At 39.2% G+C, this 23,757-nt stretch overlaps 1 protein-coding gene across 7 annotated transcripts in view; it reads right to left on the reverse strand.

Annotated features, from left to right (window-relative positions):
• The window catches only part of OXR1 (oxidation resistance 1), a 290,302-nt gene that overhangs the window by 54,943 nt on the left and 211,602 nt on the right, over positions 1-23,757 (reverse strand). For 4 of the 7 annotated variants that reach the window (XM_056331091.1, XM_056331087.1, XM_056331088.1 and 1 more), the window contains 3 exons: positions 11,087-11,169; positions 1,915-2,022; positions 630-749 (listed from right to left, as the gene is read on the reverse strand). In XM_056331091.1, the coding sequence (XP_056187066.1) occupies positions 630-749; positions 1,915-2,022; positions 11,087-11,169 (311 nt within the window). Of the gene's footprint in view, positions 1-629; positions 750-1,914; positions 2,023-11,086; positions 11,170-23,320; positions 23,569-23,757 lie in introns of those variants that run through there. The other 3 variants (XM_056331089.1, XM_056331094.1, XM_056331090.1) reach the window with 3 other exon arrangements.

A 23,757-nucleotide genomic window follows, 5' to 3' on the forward strand; every position in this document is an offset into this window, starting at 1 on the left:
GTTCCTAGAAAGACATGCTTTCACAAAGCTAGCTCCTAGCCAAAAATCTGCATTTGAGCTTAATTACACCACAGCTTTGATGCCTAAACAATTTTAGTATTTGAAAGTCTACCAAGGTAGAACTATTGAATAGAAACCAGCTATAATCAATTCTGATTTAGTCCTTCGCTGAGACAGACTCTTTTCTTTACCTCATTTTGCTAAATCAAACTAGAGAACCACCACACTCCCCTACAGGAAGCAGAGAGAGCCCTTACCTTTTAGCTGCTTGAGTATTCTTGCCAAAGCATCCTTGCTACAAAAACTATCAATAAGACTACAAACAAATGTTTTAACTAGTTCCGAAAAATAATAAATACAGAAAAACAACAGGAACTAGTATTTAAGACTTCAGCATGTAAGGATAGTATTTTGCTACAAATAAATTGCCTTCAAATCAGTTTTCACACAGAAAACTGTCACTTACAAAGATTAAAAGCTTTTAAAAAGGTACTATTTTATTTTTCAACTCCAAGTGTTGTTAAGTACTTTCTTTCAAAAACAAAAGGACAGTTTAAGAAGAAAGCATAGCATCTGTAACATTTATCTTGTAAGGGAAAATTATTTTCAAGGACAACAGGTATACCTACATTTACTGTAGCCTTGTCAAGCTCTGCTTCAGAAGATGTAGGCGATAGGGGACTTATAGGACTTAGAGAGGGGGAGCTGTCCACACTAGAAATGTAGTCTGGATCAGGAACATACAAAATCTATAAAGAAGATATAATGTAGTTAGAAGTTATGCTTTCAGGTTTACTTTACGCTTCCTACCAGTTCAGGTATATTTGCTATGCTTTCTCAAAATAAGCTATAAAAAAAAAAATCATTCCTACTCCCATTAATTTTAACAAAAATTATGAGTTGAGAGAATAACCAACATCACACAAAGTGCTTCTTAATTTTAGCTTTTCAAGTTTTAAAATGTTATCTTGATATAAGATTGATTTCTAGTCATAATAATAGAGGGAAAAGCTCAGACAGAAAGCATTAGAAGTACACAGCATGCCAGAGACACCCAATACAGTGTCCAAGGAAGACCTGCCCAATTATTTCTTTTGCTGTTTTTATTTTCCTTATTTAAGGAACCAAGAAAAAGGTTGGGAAACAAAATTCATAGATACAGCTCTTAACACTGAATGTAAGGGGGGAAAAAAAAAAAATCAGCTTAAGTTATTCACCCCTTAAATACATTACTCTGGACATAGGTGGCATTCAAGCTACCTAGACAAAGTTTTGCAACAAACTGAAATAAAAACAGGATTTTTTCAAACAGAGAGCTAATATTGAATGGCAAATTGTTAACACTGTAGCTGGCCTATCACTTGTTCTCAGAGGCGGCTTTCAAAGAGAAGTGAAAAGTGAAGGCAAAAGAGGGAAAGAAAAAGATGGAAGCAATAACGACCTATAAAAAGTGAATGATAGTTCACATACTGCTGCTAGACACAGCAAGTTGTCAGACTGGAATAGAAACATTGTTCAATTTATTACAATAGAATTGCAGGCAGTAGCATGGAGTCAGGAATGTTGTTTGTAAGCTGTACTGTGAATTTGTCTTCTGAGCTAGAGCTGGTAAACAGCCTGCTGTATTTGCAAAGTAACAACTCAGCTTGTACGCAATTGTTATTATACCATTAAGTAAATTTAGCTTTACAAGTCCTCTGATCTTATGTAAGAGAGACAAGATAGCTTCATTACATGTTCCCTTGTTAGAAGTTATTAAATAGGCACAAGGAATTCACCAACAAGAGAAAAGGTGAAAATCTTTTACAAAGCCAATAGGAAAACCAGTAAGAGTACTTTAACGCTTTCTCTGGTAGAGATGAGAAACAGAAAAATGTCTTTGTTGGGTAAGTAACATATATAGTGTAATAGTACCTGTCCAGGAACGACTGCTCTGGAGAAAAGCTTATTTAATTGAACCAGTTCATTGGGTGTTGTATCAAATTTCAAGGCAATACTGTTTAAAGTATCTCTTGATTCCACCTGTATCAATTGGGGAGAAAAAGAAAAACAAACCTGTAAGCAGTTAGTTCAAATAGCAGCTTACACATTTTATCATGTGTAGTTTTATCAAGATGTTGATGAACTTTTAAGTCTTTGTATGTTATGATTGCTCAAAAAACCCTAAAGCCCAACTCCCAAAAAAGCATACCTACCCTTAAATACTCATCTATTGCAACCCCATGTAAGGGCAACTGCCTGCCCACTACGTTGCCAGGGGGACGAAGTCTCAGTCACACACTCTGAGCTGAACTTCTGGTCTACAAATTCACTGCTGGGTACCACGAGTCCAATACATGACTGACTAGTTTCACAGAACCCTTCATTCTCCCTCTTCAACCGTTCTTCACTTACAGAAAAGCTAAAGCAATGTCTATACGGTAACACACTCTCTTCCCATTGAAATAAGCTTCTGTTAACTCAACTTTCAAGTAAAATCCATCACTAAGATAAAAAGCAAAAATACTGAAGCAAAACAGGTCAATGAGTACAACAGCAGATGGAGCATAAGCATTTTGAGCGAGTGATTTCTGAGCAAGGAATTTTCCAAGCCCATTTTCACCACCATCTCCCAAAATTTATTCAATATGAACAAACAGAAGGTGGCAAAGGAAAAAAGTTTTATTCACAGAGAGTATTTCAAAATAAAGAATTCGTATCAACCACTTAATGGTGAAGAAGATGCAAGAAGGGTGTATACAACAAAAAAGAATTTTGTGTAATGGCACAGAGCTTCATAAACACTGCATCAGGAAAAAAATTCAATCAGCTAAAAGAAGATGAAGCAATATAAGCGAAGCTACATTTGTGTTACTAAACAGGGAGCACAGCTAGAAAAAAAGAATATCCACTGACTCCTGTCTTAAATGTCTTCTCATTTGTCCCTCCTTCTATATCTGCAGAAGTCATACACCTTCCACTCTATATAAATAGCAAGTATCAAACTAATTATTCACAGGTTTAATTTTCCTTCTATTTTCAGGCTGTTCACTTTAACTTTTCTAGGCAATTACAGGAAATAATGCTTTCTCTTCTAAATTCCCTTTACTTAATTTTCAAGGGAAAAGTGAGGAAGGGGTGAAAAAGTAAAAGACAAAACCATGTTTTTCTTCATAATGTATGTTCGACACACAACTGTTTTGAGAACGCCATTGGCTACTATCTCTGCATAACCACTGGGTATCCTCTGCTCCTTCCCTCACTTCCTGAAAAGTATGCAGGAGCACCATGTCATGTATGCCTTGTCAGCTGTTGCTAGACTTAAACGTAGGTATCCTTTACTTCTGCTTGAATAGTTGAACTGGGGCAGAAAAAAAAAAATTGAGAGGAGAGAAAAAAAAAAAAAAGAGTCTCTGAGCATCCAAGTTTTAACAGTTTTTGGTACTGGCTGGCTCTGACAGTAGACCTTGACCTTACATAGTCATGCAGAAAAAAGGCAGCATTTGGAACCAAGACTGAAATACTGTTTCCATAACCACACTGCAATAGAGGTAAGTGATAAAACATACATTGGACTAGCCTACTTCCAGCCATACTCTGTTGTGGACTGTTCCAGTTGAATTGGTATATGCCATATAACTAATAAACATATGTTTTGCTGTCAGTACAATGTAACAAGGCACATTCGTTCTTCATAGGAGTAGCAAACGTTCTGCCAGAGTGGAAGAATACGTACCAACAGGTCATAGTGTTAGTTAGTATTGGGTAATTAAATATTTAGCATTTTAACACATTTTATTTGCATTGCAAGAGTAGCTGGCAAATGGCATTCTTATTGGCTGCAAAATAAAAACAGCATACAAAAAGTTAAGTAACTGCTCTACAAAAATGCATTCCTGCTTAAACATTCCTAAACTTAACACTGAACAGAACATCCACCCGAAAAGCATTTAAGAAAAGAAATGCTTTCTCTTTATTAACGTTTTTCAAAGTTATGTCATGTTAGGGAACACATGTTGACAGTACAGGAATAACAAAAGTATAACTGACAGATACAAAGAAGAAAACTATATTCTTTAAATAGAGAAGAAGGTTGTCCTGCAGGAAAAAGTGCTACAAGTCTAATGTACTTTGAAGGCAGTTACAGTTCAACAGATAAAAGCAGAGCCATAACTGGAATACTAACGTAATTAAGAGTCACAATTAAGAGTTTAAGAATTCCTTTCCATACAGAATTCATTATAATTTTATAAAGGTGCATTTGTCAACCTAGATTCACTGAAGAAAAAAAAACAAACCAAAAAAACAGGTAAGTATTGCTAAACAAATGGCAATTAATGATTTTTACCAAGTTTCCAATTTGTTATGACAACTCTTTCTAAAGCACGCCATTAAGTTAACAAAATGGCAAACACCTCTATAATACAACTCCATAATATAATAAAAAAATACTCTCTACTAGTATTTCCAGGTATGAAAGACTGTATTGTAATACATCTTAGTAATTCAGTACTGTACTGTCACACAGATATGCAAAAAATAAGGAAGTTCTCATATACCGCTTCTAATTGATACTAAAGCAGAAATTGGAATAGGACCCTAACCTGACTAGACATGTACTACTTGTTGAACAGATAACAAACTGACAACCAAATCAAGGAACAGTAGCGTTCCCATCAGAAGCTCTACATAATACAGAAAGATTGCTAAAACAAACCGTAAAGTGAGAATCAAAAGCTTTCACTAATTCAAAAGTCCTCCCAACATTTATGTGAGAGAAAATAACTGCTGCTAGGTAGATATTCCTTAGGTATCACTTAAGGGTTGAAACATTTGAGATTTTAAACTTATAATATGAAATTAAAAGCGTCCAATTAAAAAACCCACAAAACTTAAGCCTCTTAAGAGTGCATTCACTCTTTTCATCCTGCAGAAATAAAACCACCTGGTGAGATCCCTTGGCAACTAAAAGGTTTATCTCACAAATCGTGAACACACGAATAGCAAATATAAGCTTCCTTTTCTTATTTGGCTGTAAAGTTTACACAGGCGAATCTCCACACTACACAGGATTTCAGAGACCAACACTGATACCTTCTTAAAACAAAGAAACTGTTAACGGAATAAAGACTTCCTGAAGTAGCTCCCTGTATTCAAAGGCTTATTTTCCAATTCTCAGGCTTTCTACTATTTCAAACAATAGAATCTGAACAGCCAAAAGCTGCAAGAATAACTTTGTGGAAAGCGTAGTTTAAGAACTAACACATTAAAAACGCACTACCACACACCACAGCCACGCTCCAGGTTTTCCAATCATTTTTTCCCCCCCATCAATTCAGTGCTAGAGAGGAGGGCAAAAAGTCATTCCATGTCTCCCAGAAAGCAAACTTTCTATACATTTATGCATGTAGCTATTTAAGTGTTATTCTGAATATTAAGAATTTTATATAAACATTTGGATATTAAGACACTATGCTGAATCTTCATGGGAAAATGTGCCCTTTTGAGGAGAAAGGGAGATGATTAACAAGTGATTGCCTTGTTTCATTATTTTAACATAACAGCAAGTTTTGTTCCAATACAAGTAAACTTCAAAAACAACCACTAGACACGTGAAAATACTATTTTATTCCCTGAAACAATCTGAAATGGACTCGAGCATGCCAGCTGGTGCCTTGAAATAGTTCAATATATATCATGCATTGGCTTTTCTTTCTTCAGTATACTGACTGGAGTATAAAGATTGAAAGACATTGATTAATGAAAAAAGAAAACATGAATTGTATATTAACACACACAAACTCTACTTTGTACAACTTTTGTTGAAAAAGAGCTTCTTAAAATATAAATAGCTTTCCTATATTCAGTTGCAAAAGCTTCTTGTCATCAACTTTTACATAGAAATATGACACATAAGACATTATTACCTAGTTACTTCTACTTTATATACTCACATATGCATACAGATAAGTCTAAAATTCCAAGTTAGCTAAAATCAAGTTTTACAGTATGACTAGATACAGAAAGAGCCACAAGTCATACCTTCCATCTTCATCTTCCAATAAAATCCCAAATCAGAACACTCTCTTCAAATCATTGTGTCCCCATTTGATCAGAGGTGCATCCCATTACCCATTTCCCATTTATGGAGCACTACTTGTATACCCATGCTTGCCAGGTGTGCTTGTGTGCACCTGTAGACAAATAGCTTCTGAGTCACCACCAACTATGGTTCAAACTGCCTTCATTTCTGTCAGATTAGCAGCTAGCAAAGTTTTTTAAAAAAATCTTATTTAACACTGTTGTGGTAGCTGCTCACTCACTCCCCCCTACCTGAGTGGGATGGGGGAGAGAACTGACTTGGGGGGTGGGGGGGTGGGAAACAACCTTAGAATTTGTGAGTCGAGATAAAGACAGTTTAATAGAGCAGAAAAGGAAGTGGAAATAAAAAGGAAGTGCAAATACTATTATTAATAATAAGGAATTAGAATATACGAGCAATATACAATGCAATTGCTCACCACACACCAATCAATGCCTCATCAGTTCCTGAGCAGAACTCCCTTTCCGCCTGGTTTATATACTGAGCGTGACATCATACGGTATGGAATATCCCTTTGGTTAGCTGGGGTCAGCTGTCCCAGCTGTGTCTCCGCCCAGCTTCTCATCTAGCCTCAGCCTACTTACTGGTGGGGTGGTGTGTGAAGCTGAAAAGTCCTTGACTTAGTATAAACACTGCTTAGCAACAACTGAAAAACATCAGTATATTCTCAACGTTATTCTCATGTTAAATCCAGAACACAGCACTCTACCCGGGACTAGGAAGAAAAATTAACTCTACCTCAGCTGAAACCAGGACAAAACCCAAATTCTCTATTGATATTTTAACGAACTTCACTGTCACTGCATCTCAACAACTGGAGTTCACTCATTCTTCCACTAAAAATTATACTTTGAATACATATGAATCAGAGTGTACAAAGGGTTGTTTGGGTTTTTTTTGTTTTGGTGGTTGGGTTTTTTGTTTTTTTTTTAAAGTATTTCAGGACTAGTTGTCCAAGAACCAGAACACAATAAAGCAATAGTTAAAAGTACTGAAAGCAACTAAGACTAGGAGGAGAGGTGAAAATAAAGGGGAGAAGACAACACAACAATTTTGGTGTTGTACCCAACCCTTTAGAAATATCAGATTATGACTACATTACCTAATTGTTAATAGATCTGATATCTACAATATGCAACACCAGGAAAACAGAACTTGTAAATAACATAAAAGCAACTTCAAAAAATTTTAAAATTGGGTAAAAGATACAACAGCAATCTGTTGTCATCTTTATTTATATGTCATAATGATGATAAGCAATGTCATCATTATGATTCACATTTTCTAAATTCCTCAAAATTGGGAAAGAGACTATGACACTGGCCTGCTCAAAGAAAAATGTGTCAGACAAGAACACAAATCCTGGTTTTGAAATAGAAGCACCCAGGAAAAAGTGAAAACTCTTCAGTGTTCAGTCATCTATAAACAGCACATAAAGGCCTACAATGGCAATAAAACTAGCTGCACCAGAAAAGAGAAAAACCTTCACCGCTCTCTATCCAAGCTACCCCACGTCTGAAAGTGAAATCCACAGTAATTCTAGAAAAGTATTAGTAGCTACTCACCATTTGTCTACTCTCAAAACACGTATGTTCAGCAAGTCCTTTAAAGAAGAAATTCTAAGTATTTATGGGGGTTCAAAGTCTAACAAAAGATGTCATCTGTTTGATGGTCACCACAAAAACATTTGGCACCCATACCCCTTGAGCTAAGAAAGGATCAAAACCTCCTCCTTGTTTTACCTTAGAAACCTGACTTCAAGAAGCCTCTGTAGTTTTGTTCTCAGTATATTTAACTGGTTTCTAACTAAAACAACAACAAAAAGAAGTCTAGACCCAGTTTCTAGATGCTGGACTTGCCACTAAATAACCAGGAAAAGATCACATGCAGGAAGACTTGAGGACTGGCTTAGAACTCTGCCTTAAGACTCTGGTCTCCTATAGGCTTCTGTGACCTTCATTAATTATCAGGCTTTTCTCATGATCTGGACAACGTACTCAGTGTATTAGGTGCTTATCTGCTATTTCAGACTGTGTTCTTCTCCTTCAGTCCCCAGAGAGTTAAAGGGGAGCAAGTAGGAAAGGGAAGTCTTACAGCGGAGTCTCCAGCACTGATAAACCAGATCATCTGCCTCCACTGTTCGACTTGCACTTTTTATTTAAAAAAATAAATCTATTACTTTTCCTATGTAGTCCATTGCACTTGAGAAAAAACCCTCTGTAAATAGCCAGAATTATTTCCTTCTCCTCCTCAAAAGAAAGAGGGTTTAGAAGGCTTTTGTTGAAGTCACAGAACTGCTAGCATGCTATTATCATTGGTGATGAGTAGCCAGCACTGGTTATGCTCCTTTATTTATCTGTAGTTGGCTCCTCTAACACCTGTAGGCAGACAGTGGTTGTGTTTGTACAACATGTTAACACAAAATACTTCTAATGTAGTGTTAATATAATAAAGTTATGAGAAATAAGCAACATAAAAAAGCTATTTTCACAACACAAAAAGGATTAGAGAAAGTTCTAACTACTGAAAATAATTCACCTCATCTGTTTTGCTCTACTGGTCCTTAGCGCCTGTTCACATGCATCAGCTTTGCATAGTAGGGGAAAACAATTGGCTTAAAGCACCAACTGAATTCTGAAATTACAGATATCAATTTGGATCTAATCTGTTGATTGACATTCAGAAAAGTAGAAACTATATTAACTTAAAAAAAATAATCTATTTAATAACTAACCAGTAACAGGGAAAATAAACCAAACTTTTCTGTAACATTTAGGGGCAGCTGAGGACTTGCTTCTTTCAGCTAGTACCACATCTGTAGACATCTCACTGGTGTTACATACGGAACAGCAGTTCCAAGATTTTATGCACTGGGAATTTTAGATTAAAATCTTTAATGGCTTTTTGGCTTTAGCTTTGAAGAAAAATTATATTTTATTGTTTATTTTTCCCCAGAATATTTATTTTTATATATTTTTAAAAGAAAATCTGGTGGGGAAGTCTGTTTCAAATTAAAAATCCCTAGCCTGTATCAGTGTGACTACATCTTACGACAAACTTCAAAAATACAAATAAGCCCTTCCCTCCTAAAACCACATAGCGACTGGAAAAACAAACACATTACATTAGTACTAAGAAAAGGCAAAAAACCCCACTAACTTTTCAACAATATTGGGTGGGGGAAGGTCCGGTTTCTGCCTTTGCCCTTCTACTACTTCTCAAATCAGCAACACATGCAGACATATAAATACATACATGTGTGTTGCTGCTTTGAGAAGTAGTAAGATGAAGGTAGAAACCAACATAAATAAGTTCACCTTTCCACAAGGAATGAAGTTTAAATAATAACGGTAGCAAATTATCACAATAGTTGCCAGACCTCTCTTATACATATAACAAACATAACTTCAGTTCCTAAGGGTTGCATGTGTGTATTTTATCAAAACATATGTGTACAACACAACCAAAAGTAACACCAAGTTTTCAGAGCTTCAGTGCTTCATGAGTTAATTGTACAGCAAGACCACACAGAATACAGCATTTGTGAAGCTGAAATACACCATGTTCCATACGTGCAACAGGCTCCTTTTAAGTTGGACTAAGTTTAATGACAAAAAGTCTTTGATTCTTGTGAATCGTCTTTCTGACTCACAAGGAAGTGATGCATATTTCAGTATGTATTAAGAAAGTTATTTTTGCAACTAAACCCCCACCTACTGGAGCACAAAACCCTGCAAAAGTACATGACAACTTGGCACAAACATACTGATTTAATAAAGGAAAGCTTGATGCTTTAGCTCTGCCTGCAATCTTACATAAAAAGGTAAATGCATGCACATGGTGGCAAGAGACAAGTGGAAGGATTTACTGACTGAAGGGGAACCCCAGATTTACAGTCCCATTGAGCATTTTTTCTTATTTCAGGCAAAATGGGGTTAATGTAATAGAACCAGTCACATTTACTTTACCACTCTTCAGCTGCTGGAACCTAAGCTGCAGAAATTTATTATTATATTTTTTAATTTCAACTTCAAGGAAGTCTTTAGTATAGGCTAGAATTACATTCAAATTCCCAATATAAGCCACACTAACGAACTACTCATTCCAACACACACATCCTCTGCACCTCTCCAAATGACTATCAGCCTTCTCAGTAGTTAAGCTATATCACAGCTTGGCTTAATTTAACATTAAGTCTCCCCCATATCTCTTGTTTTTGGAATAAGAAAATATCAAGAGGTCAAGTAAAGACTTCATAAAAAGAAGTTCTCATTTTTATTTTATCATGTCTGGCTTCAAAAGCATTCAAAGATAACTGTGACAGAATTTCTGTTTTAACATCAACCCTATAAGCATTATTTATAGGCTTAATTATATTTCCAGTATATAACACAAGACAGATACTTCCCACTTCAGTCTCCCTTAGTAACCACAAATGTGAAAAGCTGACTGCAGCACAGTTTGAGGGTCATTTCAAGAACAGAACAGGCAGAGAAAGGCTCCATTTTCAGACACTGCTGCAGAAACAGATCTCTACATTAAAAGGTAATAGATCTATGAAAATTAGGAGAACACCAGAAGGTCAGTATCAGGATAAAACTTCTCCTCCAGTTTCATTCTGTTTATTTCTCCTGATGTCAACAGTTCATTAATAATGCTGAAAGCAGGGAACTTGCACATGATTTTATAATTAACATTATTTACTGTTTCTAACTAGCTGCCCAAAAGTGAACAGGTCAGATTTGTTAGTTTGTGGGGCTTTAAGAAAAAACCCCATAAATTTAAAAAAAAAACAAAAACAAAAAACCAACAAAACCAACCAACCAGCATTACTGAAGTACTACTAGCTAATTCCTGATTTAATTCCTGTCAAAATAGCTGTCAGATACACAGAATTCTAAGATTAAAGGTAATGTACATTTGTGTTTTGCTTATATTTCGTAATGATACTTTAAGTCTGCACTTGCTATGTAATGACATTCTAACAATAAAGCAGTAACTTACAGAATATTCAATAGTCCCTTTAGGCTTTTGAAAAGACATTCGTCGCCCATCTTTCTTGTCTGGGGTCTTCTTCTGGCCAGTGTCTGAAAAAAATTGAGGCAACGTGCGTGTTAAATTCATTCTTCTTTCTCAGTACTGTCACAGGCTGCTGACTACTGCCCCGTGGGCAGACATTCAATTCACCAGTTACACAGCTTGCTCCTGGTGCCTCTGTCTAACAGACAACCAGCTGCTAGAATAGGGACATCATTCGTCTGCAATGCTTTACGAATTTGACCAATATGAACCACCGATAACTGGGAATCAACTAACTGCTTAAGTACCTGCTGCTATCCAGGAAGCTATTAATGAAGGAAGACTAAATAGGAGATTGACTCCATCAGGCAAGCAATACTTTTGTAACTACTGAGTTTAATTGGGTTTTGTATCATATCCAGTCTGCTTTCACCTAAAGGGCAGATGATCTAGAGTTCCTGTATGTTTGATCTAATCAGCTGGGATTTTTTGTCACTGTTTGGTAAGTACAGAGTATTTATAGCTTTATTATAAACCAAAGAGCATTAGTGTTTACCATCACAATTATCCTGTCTGTAGCAAACACATACAGCCTGTACATAAACAATAAAGATTCTAAATAACACAAGTTAAGAAGTGTTCTTTTTATTGGGGCACTACTTTGATGACCTCTATTTCATAGGTCAAACCAACAATTTGTGCCTAAGTATACCCTACTTTTTTTACACTAATTGACTTAACATTTATTACAAATGCAACAGTGTACTTCCTGTTGAATCATGTAAGCATTGAATTCTACATCTCTAGAAAAGTGGTTTAACATATCAATTTATATACACACATATTTTTGAGATTAATCTCTTAAATTAGGTCTCTGTCACAAGGTCTCCACCTTCAACAGTTAAACAACTGCTGCTAAGGTGCCCAAAATACTTACGTGGATGAGATTTTCTTGCTATAATAGTATTGGTTATATTCCCATTTTGATACATTCAAATTTCTGTTACCACAAACTGAATACATTTAGTCAAATATTTCAAACCAAACTGAATAGAAGAAACAGATCTTACAAAGTATATTTTTTAAAAAAATTTAACATAGCTAGATTGACAATAGAAAACGTACTGTTATGTCTATTTAAGCTTCACCTTAGGTATTAAGGAAACCTGCTATAAATTGACAGCAACTTCTGTGCATTATTATTTTTAACTAGTATCCCCACTGCAACACTTGAAGAGATTAAGCAAATACTTGCATGAATTTTATGTACCCCCTCCCAAATTTCCACATGGATAGCTGAAACTATCAAGGTATGAAAGGGAAAAAAACCCCAACACAAACTACACAGGAAGTTCTGCAGTGCCAAAAAAAAAAAAAAAAAAAAGAAAACAGAACACACAAAATCCACTACAAAAAACCTCAGCAAACATTTTACATTTGCTATATAGGGCAAGGTACAGAAGACAACAGCAAAACTGATTTCTAGCTCATTCAACATAAGCAGTATTCTGGGGTATAATAAGGAAATAAACATTGGACTAATTTTTTTATATATTGAATGAAGTCTGAGAGGGAATGCTCCCACACCTACAAGAAAAACTGATCTATAGATGACACTAATTATACCAAGTTTTTTATAGCTATAAATGACAGTCAAGACTAAGCCTAATTTAAAAATCTTTTTAGAAATTCTGAAAACCTAGACACTGTAATTCTACATCCTGCTATCTTCAGCCAATACATTAAAAGATATTTCTTCCCTTATTTACCAACAGCAGCTTTTAAAAAGTTACCTAAAGAAGCCTTTATTTCTGATTATATTAGTATTTTTTAAAAGACACTACAAATGTCTCTAGGAGAAAGTAAGCCAACTCAGTAACAAATAAAATACACTAGAAGTTTGTGTGCTGACTTAATAGTAGCCAACGTTCTCCTTTTCAGGTCAAGTATTTTGTTACCGAAGTTTCTACCTGACCTTGCAACACAACAGGTGCCTTCTCAGCAAGACACTGAAAAACTGCAACAGCTGCTTGACTGTAGCTGTTACAAACTTTTTAGCCCATATCACAAGCTTTGCCAGTAGCCTAATCACTTTCAACAGCAGTCTGGTTCAAATACTCCTAAGCAGAAGTCAAAGGATGCAGCTGAAGACCGATTTCAACCAGGATCCCATAAATGCCTTAATAATCTATAGATGGAGCACCCCACTGCAGAACAAGCATCATCTTCTACTCCCCACTCCCCCCATCAGAGAGAAATAAAGCTGCCCCATACCACAAATGTATATACACACTCCATTTGTATAGCCCAATGTCATGTGCAGGTTTTTTTGTTCCTAACCCAAATTTAAGTTTCCTTTTTCTTCTTACTAGTTCATGTTTGAGTGTCTAAAGACTTTGCAGACAGATGCTACTCAAGAGGTCAAGATTAGCTTATCTTCTTCCTCTAAAGTAACTGAACAGTAAAATAATTCTTGCGCAAATAACTACTTCTGTTCCGTATGTCAAAAATAAAGAAAAGTTATTTGTTCTTCAGGGTAGAAGGCCCTGCTGGTTTAGACTTCAGAATACTCTGGTAACTTTAGGAAAATAATAGCAGCCAAGGAGTAGGGGCAGGAAAGGATAGTCTCTGTTGGAGGCACCCTGGAGGAAAGCAGATGCCAGGAGAACTCCTAGCACAAATTCGCCACAGACATAACATGATCTGCAATTTTCCATATTTTTTAAATGTCACCCCCCTCCCATACCCAAGACAGTAATCCCTACTCTTCCCATCAGTGCCACTTTCATTCCTTCTCTCTGCGTCAGTGGTATTTCCCCCTCACTATATGGATACAGGGCTAAAGTGTTTCTAACCTGCTGTGACCCAAGTCCCCCAAGTCACGAAGAGATGGAGGCAGGCAGTGCTGAGCTACCCGTGCACTGACTACCCAGCTGGCCAAGCACCACTATCCAAATCCACAACTCTGCCCACAGCCTGAGTGCTTGAGCTGTCCATACAGAGCTGAAAATTTCATCTGTCTCAGAAACAAAACTAGAAGATACTTAAATTGTAAAAATAGGTCAGAGTAGCACAGACATGAATTCAACCCCCCTGATGGCATACTGCAAAGCCTCAAACTCTCTCTTGCTGAACAAGCAGGCTACTTTTGAGAGGGAAGTAAATGCATCTTTCAGCCATCCTTGTGCTTGTAGTATTCTAGGAAGCATGTGAAAGTGGAAACAACTGCCAGCACAGGATGCAGTAGTCTGAAAAGACCTCAGCATCAATGAAATTCAGGCTTATCCTTCTGTTTTACTTATTTTCCTGATACACGAGCTCATCTTGTGAGGCTGCACACAATCGTCTTATCTGACAGCAGTGAGCTGGCCAGACTACCAAAGGCTGATGTTCTCAGACCATAGGTATAAGAAAAACCTGACACCACCAACCACACAGCCTCAAGAGTCAACATTGTTTAACAAGAGGATCTGTAGTGCTGGGTTATCATGTCTCCAGCCATGCTAGTTTAGACAGAAATAAGACCACACCTTTGGTAACATCAGGGTTGACGCTTTAATTCTGAACTCCCTTTTTACAGGATCAGGCCTCTGCAACAGCTTCAAACAATTAAGTGAAGTAGTACTTGACAGATCCACAAATGACAAGAAAATGTTTCAACTGTCTAGTATTTAAAAACTAGAACTATAAAGACACAAAAGGTGGTGTTCAGACTGAGTATTGGTCTGGTGTCATTTTGAACATGTGCATAGGAAAACTTACGTAAGAATGGTTACATATGATCATCAACATAACCAGAGGGAGGACTTGGTATGCCAACATACTTACACAAGATAGGAAAAGGGTTTTTTTTGAGTATTATGTTTCAGGAACATACAGTTTTCAATGAGGCAGCTTTGACCTTAAAACATACAATAGTCAGTGGCATTATGCCACTGAGATTTGAAGACAACTGAAGTTAAATTCCAACATTTATACAGGGAGTTCTACTAATTGCCTCTGTACAGCCCTGTGCCACTGAGTTCTGGCTGACTGAAAATATTGCTGTGGCATTGCTAGTTCAAACTGACATAACAAGAATAACATTTCTCATTTTCTAGTATGCCATCTGAGCTGAACTGTAGACTTTCAGTTTCCTGATGCTTCTAGCACATCCTTTGGACTTCTGGCAATTAAGAGCTGGTAAAGAGAACTCAAGATTTGTACTGTGAGTAACAGTGCAATGATACATGCAAAGAACTGCTTAAGAGAATCTATTTTGCTCTATGCAGAGCTTGAGGATAAAAGTTTTCCTTTACCCTATGATTTTTCTGCCTGATAAGCTTCAATCTCAAATAACTTGCAATGTTTCTCAGCTGCTGATCTTCTAGTCATTGAAATGTTAACAGAATTACTAAGATCACTTTTGCCAGAGGAATAAATTGATAAACCAAACAAGCATCATCTGAGATAAAGCAAGCTGAACAAGTCAACAATTAATGGAAGTTGTAGACAACTATTAACTGAGCTTATTATGATAAAGAATATGAGAAAAAGATTATTTATCTCCCTCCCGCCAAACTGCAAGTTATGCATTAGGTTTATATGTGTTTAAGAAAAAGGCTGAGGCAGCAACCTTGTTAAATGCTTGTCTAGGGCACAATTTCTCACAGGATCTTAAGAAAACAAAAAAGATGCAACACATGTGGAAAGATTATTAAAACCCTGAAAGACTACTTTTCTTTCCTTTCTTGTGATTCTTTGAAATATTCTCAAATACATTGCTATTTAGCAGCACATGTAATAACTGTCTGATTGATAAAACAGAGGAAGCATAGACATTACATCTTTATTAGATTAGGTCTGCTCAGTAACAATTACATATTTATAATCTATTCATAAAGAAAAAAAGGACTGAAGTAGAAAACTCTTATATTCCGTAAGGCTTGGTGACTTGGGGTTCCTAACAGCAGGGGCTACATCCGAGTAAAGCAACTGCCTCCTTGACCCTTCTCCTCCTTCTGCAGTTAGGTATGCTTGTGCTAATTAATTACTGCAGTATTATTGTCTGTGATCTTCCAATGTCTTAGGAATCGGAAACAAAGATGCCCTAATAGTAGCTTACAGTTTTCTAGCCAAAATGGTAGGTTTTCACACCAAGGCAGCGTCATAAACAGTGAACCCTTTAGTCTCCTCTGGCTAAGAAGCAACTGCTACATATTCTGCAATACACTCTTTCCAAGTAAGCCATGCTCTCAAAACTCTTGATCCCTATCACTGTTCTCCACATGATTCCTTGGTTCAAGTTTTTCCTCAATAAAACCAAGACCTTGTTAATGCTGCATCAACACTTCAAACACATCAAAATAGCTTTTTCCTGCAACATAGATTCAGCACTAATTCAAGTTCATTGTGGTTCCCCTAACACAAAACTCATTTCTGCTATCCAGTCTGCTGCACAGCAGATAGGCAGAAATAATTAAATGCATGATTTAAGGACAAAACCCAATTAAATAGAAACAAATTTAAGGCAGACCACTTCTCCAAATGGCTAGGAGACAAAGCCAGCTTCGTGCATGACACTCCTGGTATACGCGTCACTGGGGCTTTCTTCTAAAATAACATTTCATGTTCAGGGTAAACAAATGCTTCACCAAATTTTCAGCTTATGCTACAGCATATGTTAACAACAGTAAGCTTCCTTCTCTGTTCCATCTGAAAGATGCATGTATACAATTCAATATATTAAAGCCTACCCAACTGCAATCTCCACCTTGTACAACCTCTCCACAGAGCACACGCATATATTAATGAAAACTTGCAAAAATCGTGGCTGGTCTACTGGAACAGGAAAGGAAGTCAGCTTTTCCAATCAGTAATTATTGTCCACATCTTTCAAATACTTAAGCCCATTTAGCTGTACATCTTCAAGTCTACACAATACCAAACAAGCAGTTTGACCATCACACAGCAATATCAAATTACCCTTACACATCTTAAAAAATTAACACTTTGCTTAGTTTTTTGAAGAGCTCAAGGTCAGTCAGTTTATCCTAACCATGCAGCAGACTTGTGCACTACAACCGCTCTGCTAACATGCAAACAGATCTACTGCATATGTGAAGTTACACCCAATGCCTCAGTAAACATCTTAACATACAAGTTTGTTGCACTAGGTTTTCAGATGACATTGAACTCAGGGGACCAGTCAACATACTTGAGGGCAGGACTGTCATGCAGAGGGACCTGGACAGGCTGGAGGAACAAGCTGACAGCAGCCTTATAAAATTCAATAGGTCAACAATCCGCCACATGGGAAGGAAGAGCCCTTTCAACACTGGCCAGGAAGCAGCTCTGCTGAAAAAAACCTAGGGGTCTTAGTAGGCAGCAAGCTGAACACAAGACAGCATAGTACCTTGCCAACAAGATGGGCCAACAACATCCTCAGCTGTATTAATAGAAGCATAGCCAGCAGACTGAAAGAACCAGAGAGAAGCAACTATTCTCCTTAACTTGGCATTCTGCTTTTGGAATACCTGCTTTAAAGTCACCATCCCCCTCCCTCCCAATCCCTTTCAACGTAAAAAAGACATCAATAAATGAAAGCTATTGCAGGGAAGGGCCACCAACATAGTAGTGGGCTGTGAGTAGAGGCTAAGAGAACAGAGCTTCTCCAGCCTGAAGCAGAGATAGTTTTGAAGGACTGTAACAGCAGCTTTTCTGCACCTTCTAGGCAACCGCCCCACAGGTGTCACAGGTGCCAAGATGACAAGAGCCAGGCTCTTTATATATAGCATAGTAGAAGAACAAAAGACAACAAACATAATAGACAAACAGGAGAGCTTGTCACTGGATAAAAGGTAAAGATCTAATCGCCCAGAGCAGTTATGCAGTTTCCATCCTCAGACATTTTCAAGGCCCAGCTGGATAAAGCACTGAGAAATCTAGCCTGAAGTCACAGTCTTCCCTACTTTAAGCAGGACTAACAGATAACTTGAAATGCAAGCAAGACTGTTAACTGATTCCTCCCACATTTTTCTGGCAGGCAATGCAGGTGCATGAGGCCACCACCAAGCCAAGCCAGAGGGAGATCTACACATCGAACGCAGTGAGGTGTTGCTTACTGATGAACAGAAAGGTATTATTCATACACGTAGCAAGTTGAAAGGCAGCCCTGAACATGCAGGTTCTTGATAAAACACCATCATCAAAACTGTTTTAGTGTTAGAAATTGAAATTAAACAGAATAATTAAGATAAAAATGCAACATGACACATTAGAAATGCAATACAGTCGAAGTAGAATAAACTTTACTTAGATTATAAACTAATCAAGCAGATGACTGAAACCAATATGAACTGAACTGCAGTCTGATCATCTGATATATCATAATTCTATTGAACAGCAAAAAATGGGCTAAGAACTGTAAGTTATATAAAAAATTCACTAAACAGGAGAGTGAAATCGAAACTAGCAGAATGGAGGGGTATATTAATGAGTTCCAAATTGACTAGTTTTTGAAACAGCTCAGTTGCATATCAGCAAAGAAACTGGGAAGCACAATCAACAGCAAAGGCTAGGCAAAGCATAACATGAATTAAAAGATCATTTAACATCACATACACTGAGGGAATACTTAAGAATTTCTATATACTAGTAGCACATAAATCAGAAGAAGAGATTGTGCCTACATTACCATATCACAAGATGACTGAGTCACCAGCCTGATACATTCCAAGATCACATTTGCTTCTTATGCCTGTACCAACTGAAGTATTTTCAGACATGAAAACTAAGCATTAGCATCTTTGTAAAGGCTGCTGGTACATTTCACATGTGCTTCACCCAGAACAGTGTGTGCAAGAAAACTCGCAGAACTGTGTCTCCCCAGTGTGAAGCCTCTCTCATACTTTATCATACACCTGTTAAAGATGATTTCTTAGAAGTACTGAATATATATGAAGTGAGGGAATGACATACCTCGTTCATATGTCTGCTTTATTCCAAAACAGATTTTTAGAAATGAGGATACTAATTTTTACAGCAGAGCTTGACAAATGTAATATAACTTGCCCCTGCACATTTATCTTTCTAACACACTGCTGCTATCTTCACCACAGTACAGAGGACTGACGGGCCACATGGCTTACTGGATATACTGTGTATGGCTATCATGCTAATCAAGACTCGAAAGCTGATAAGAAAAAAAAAGAAAGTAAATAAACCCATAGGCCACATGGTTCAGAACTGAACAATCAAGTTGAGCCTCAGGGAGAAAACCAGCAACAACAGAAAAAACAACCTTTTAATAGGAAGCAGCTAAAACAATTTTCCCAATAGACCGATTACGAGGACTCTCTGAACATGGAATCCTGAGTGACTGATTTTCAGTTCTTTAACTTCCGTACTTAATGAGAGACATACTGCAGGAAATCAAGACTGCCTGTGCAGTATCTTCTCCTTCCATGAAGTGACCACAGATGGAAATGAGGTGAAAAGGTCTAGGAGGGAAGAGGCATGAGAGTCCAGGTATGGAAGAATATCCTCACAGAATCAGAGTGTTATCTGGGAGAAACCTCTTTAATATTGTCAACATCAAATTAGGTCAGCTTAAAACTGTGACCTGTCCCAGTGATGGGCCACTCTTCTTGTGAGGTTTTCCATTGTCCAATTTGAACCTCCCAAGCTAACTCTCATGTCTGTTGCCCCTTCTTTCATCATGTCTTACCACTACCTAAAGGAGCACATTCTTCTCACATACAAGATCACAACTAGATTGCTTTTAAGCTGCCAGTGTTTCCTCTTCGTAGGACTAAAGCCCAGCTCCCTCAGTCCTTCCTCACAGGCCGTAAATCCCACGCCTCTAAACATACTGGCTGAACTGTCTACAGTTTCTTAGCAGCCTTCTATAACTGCGGTACACCAAACCAAGGAAGATATTCAAACTATGGCCTCATCAGCATCACAGAAAGGCAGCATAACCATACCCCTCACTGCTAGCTACACTCCCTCTCACACAGCAGACAAAGCAAACAGCATGCTAAACTATGAGACATGCTGTTGACTCATTTAAGTAAGATGTTTGTATAGATGAGATGCAAATTAAACTGAACACTCAAGTTAATTCTGCAGTAAAGATAATCCTTAATCACACATTCCCTTAAGCCTTGAGTTGCATCTTAAAGCAAATAAAAACACATGCAACTTCAACATAGGAACACCTACAATACCAATAAACAAGGCAGCTACATTCTGTTCAAGCCAAAGTTTCTAGGTAAATCCAGGCCTTGAACACATACATACATACTAGCTCCTTCTAGAATTTATCAATAGACTGTCTTTAGAAGTTATATTTCAAAGGCTTACAAAGCCGCCTTAAAAAAAAAAAAAGCAACTTTACACACTGAAATTATAGGTAGCATCTTTATTAAATCCAGATGCTTTCTCTAGAATTTATGGTTCTCCTTGTATTTTTATCCTCCACCAAAAACATTAAAAAGACAGAACACCTTTCTAAAGTTATTTCACTTACTTGGCTGCTGACACAATGTAAACTGGTTAAACAGGTTTAGAGCCTCCTATGGCACTACCCAGTCTCCCAGTGTCTTCTTCCTCCTCACTAAGAAATATTCTATACTGTTCTACATATCCCTAAAGAAGTACACAGGCTCAGAACAGTGATTTATGGTACAGCAATAGAACAGACTTGCCTCCCTGAACTTGGAAACCTTACAGAGCAGCTGTTCAGTAAGACAAGTAAAAAAACAGTAAATGTAAATTTACTAATATTACATGAATAAAATTGAGATGCATTATTATAGAAGTCAAATTAAAAATAATTAAAAACAGAAAAGTTTGGGTTTTATTTCAGAAATTTGGAAACATGGTTTTAAGGTACTTACGAAGAACTATTCAGAATTAATGTATAGCCACAACTGAACCATGCAAAGAAATGAACACTGAGAAGATCCTTCTGAAAGTCTTCAGCAGGGATAAAAATCTAGAGTAACAGGTAGGCCTGGATACAGAACACCACACAGAAGTTGAACATTTGGAGTAGTCAGGATTTGCCATTAAAGTTTAAGTTAATGTCAGGGGACTCATCTCTAATTAAAACAGAGGTTGGATTTCAACTGAAGTATTGTTATCATTGTTACAGCTTCCACAGCACCCATTACCAGGGCACAGGAGGTTTGTGAATGCCAGCAAAATGCTTGCCAGGAGAATTCTACAGGCACAAGAATTTGTTTCTGCCCATAACTGACAGAAACCAGGCAAAGGAGAAGACAGCATGGAAGGGCCAAGGTCTAACTGCCTCGCACACTGTGCTTTGCCTAGGTGAGAAAATCCTAAGCATTGTCCTGTCAAAAAGGCACATCAAACTCCATACACACAGAAACCCACACTACATTCCAGAACTGCAGTCACTTTTCATTAACACAAGTTTTAAGTATTACAATATGAAAGTATCTGAGGAAATACACTTCCTGCTCAAAGCTAGGGAAACCCCAAAACATTATAATGCAGTCTAAGTTCATCCTTTGTCCCAAAGCAAGATGGGAAGACCAGTCAAGAAAGCTTTTCCCTCCAAGAAATCACATGTTACAGGAGATGCTTTAGACTAATAGCTGAACACATGGCCTTGTAATTGGTTAAAAGACGCTGAAGAGTTTTACTGCCATTTTGCTTCTGCAGAAGAGAGTAAGTAATAATTTTTAACAAGCCTTTAACAGTTTGTAAAGGCCTTACACAAGATACTTAGGTACTTCATTTCATTGCTGAAAAACAAGCTATTGTCTCTTTCTCTCCCTGACTGTCTTCAGGGAGACAGACACAGAAGAAAGAAAGTGGCACTGTAAATAGAGCTGGTGACCTATTATGCTTTGTGTCTAGGAATTGTGATCCAAGGCACACAAGGAAGTATCATCTACATCTGACAGACTGTATAGACACTTCTATTGCCTTGCCTACTATAGTAAGCAGCAGATTTTGCTTCTCTTCATAAAAACAACTATTTTACCCTTCCAAAATAACCTGAAGTAACAAAGAAACTTCATGGGTCTTTAGTGTTACCTTTCAGTGGAAGCCTGACTTCAGCATAACCCAACAGACTATGAAAAACACGTGATCATCCACTTAGCACAGAGCTTCTTGAAACTGGGGGGGTGGGAGGGAGATTTACTATTCATTGTATACTGCTCTTCAAACTTTTATAAAGCATTTTCACAAATGTTAGTCCATATATACGTCTTCTTCTTTCCAAGCAGTCCTTAGACCATGCTGCTTTTACCTGTTGTGTCATGGTTTGTTTTTAAACCTCCAGTCAAGAGCTTTACCTCCCTAGAGTCCTTATTGCCCAGCCCTCTTCAGCACACACAGCCTGCATACATTTGCTGTCCATCCCTCCAGTTTTCATGGTATTTCTTGCCAATCTGCGTGCTCACTCCAGGTGAGTAAGTTACAATAGCCATACTTAGAGCCGAAGGGCATTATCAAGAAAGGGGGTGACAACAGCAGCACGCTGACCCCCAGGCACAGGACTGAGTCACTCCCTGGCTCCTGACTGAGCTGTCTGACCACTGCAAGGCAGACGTACTGCTTCTGCCCTTACCATCACTAAACGTACTGCCAAAGCACTAGTGCCCGTTCACCAGGAGCGCAGGAACCACCCCGCACACAAGGGAGCCCTCGAACCAAGGGCCTTGTGCTCCTGTTGCTCTCCCTCACCCTGGTCAGTAAAAGTACCAGGGAAGGGGGGTGGGGCGTGATGAGAGCAAGAGTAGTGGCACTGTCACTGAAATCAGGAAGACGTGCGGCAAGAGCGAAGGTTGTTTTTTTGTTATGAGACCCGTCCTCCGGTGCAACCCGCCCGGGGAGCAGCTCCGCTCCCGCAGGCTCGGCAGCAGGGCGGGCGCCCGGCAGCGCGGCGGGGCAGGCCGTGGCCCACGCACCGGCCTCCCCCTCGCCCACCGCCGCCTCCTCGCTCGGCCACTGCTCGGGGCCGCCCCGGCAGCGGAGGAGAGCAGCCCGCCGCGGGTCTCCCTGCCACGGCCGGGCACGGCGGGCCGATCCCCGCTGGGGAGGGGACCCCCTCCCGCTTCTGCTCCCGCTTCCCCCGCGGCTCGCTCCCCGCCAGGAAGGCTCAGAGCGGGCGAGAAGCCGAACCCGATGCCCGGGAAGGCCCCTGCCCCGCCGCTGCCCCTAGTGCCGCCACTCCCTCGGCCCCTTCCCCGCCAGTACCTGGCGCCGGCTCGGCGGGGCCCGGTGCCCCGCGGCTCCGGCCGTCCTGGAAGCGGACCTGGCGGAGGCCGCCGGGCACGGCCCCCCAGAGGCGGCTGGCAGTGCCGCGCAGGAGGCGGCCGCCCTTGCCGGTGAAGTTGGTGAGGTAGTCCATGGCGGGGGGCTGCTAGCGGCCGGGGGGGGCCATGGCGGCGCGGGACACACAACTCCACAGTACCGCCGGCCCCGCTCCGCAACTTGTGCAAACTTCGGGGCTCGGCCCCGCCTCCATTTAAAGGGGCCGCGGCGCCGCCGGCGGCGCTGGGCGCGGACGGGCGCCACCCGGGGGCCGTGCGGGGAGCGGGCCGTGACAGCCGCGGCCGCGGGGGCCGGGGCAGGCGGCGGGGCCGGCGCGGTGCGGGCGCGGGGCCCTCCGGCGGAGGGGCAGCGCCTCCTCA

Source organism: Falco biarmicus, chromosome 3 (assembly GCF_023638135.1).
Source record: "Falco biarmicus isolate bFalBia1 chromosome 3, bFalBia1.pri, whole genome shotgun sequence".
In the NCBI taxonomy this organism is placed as follows: domain Eukaryota; kingdom Metazoa; phylum Chordata; class Aves; order Falconiformes; family Falconidae; genus Falco; species Falco biarmicus.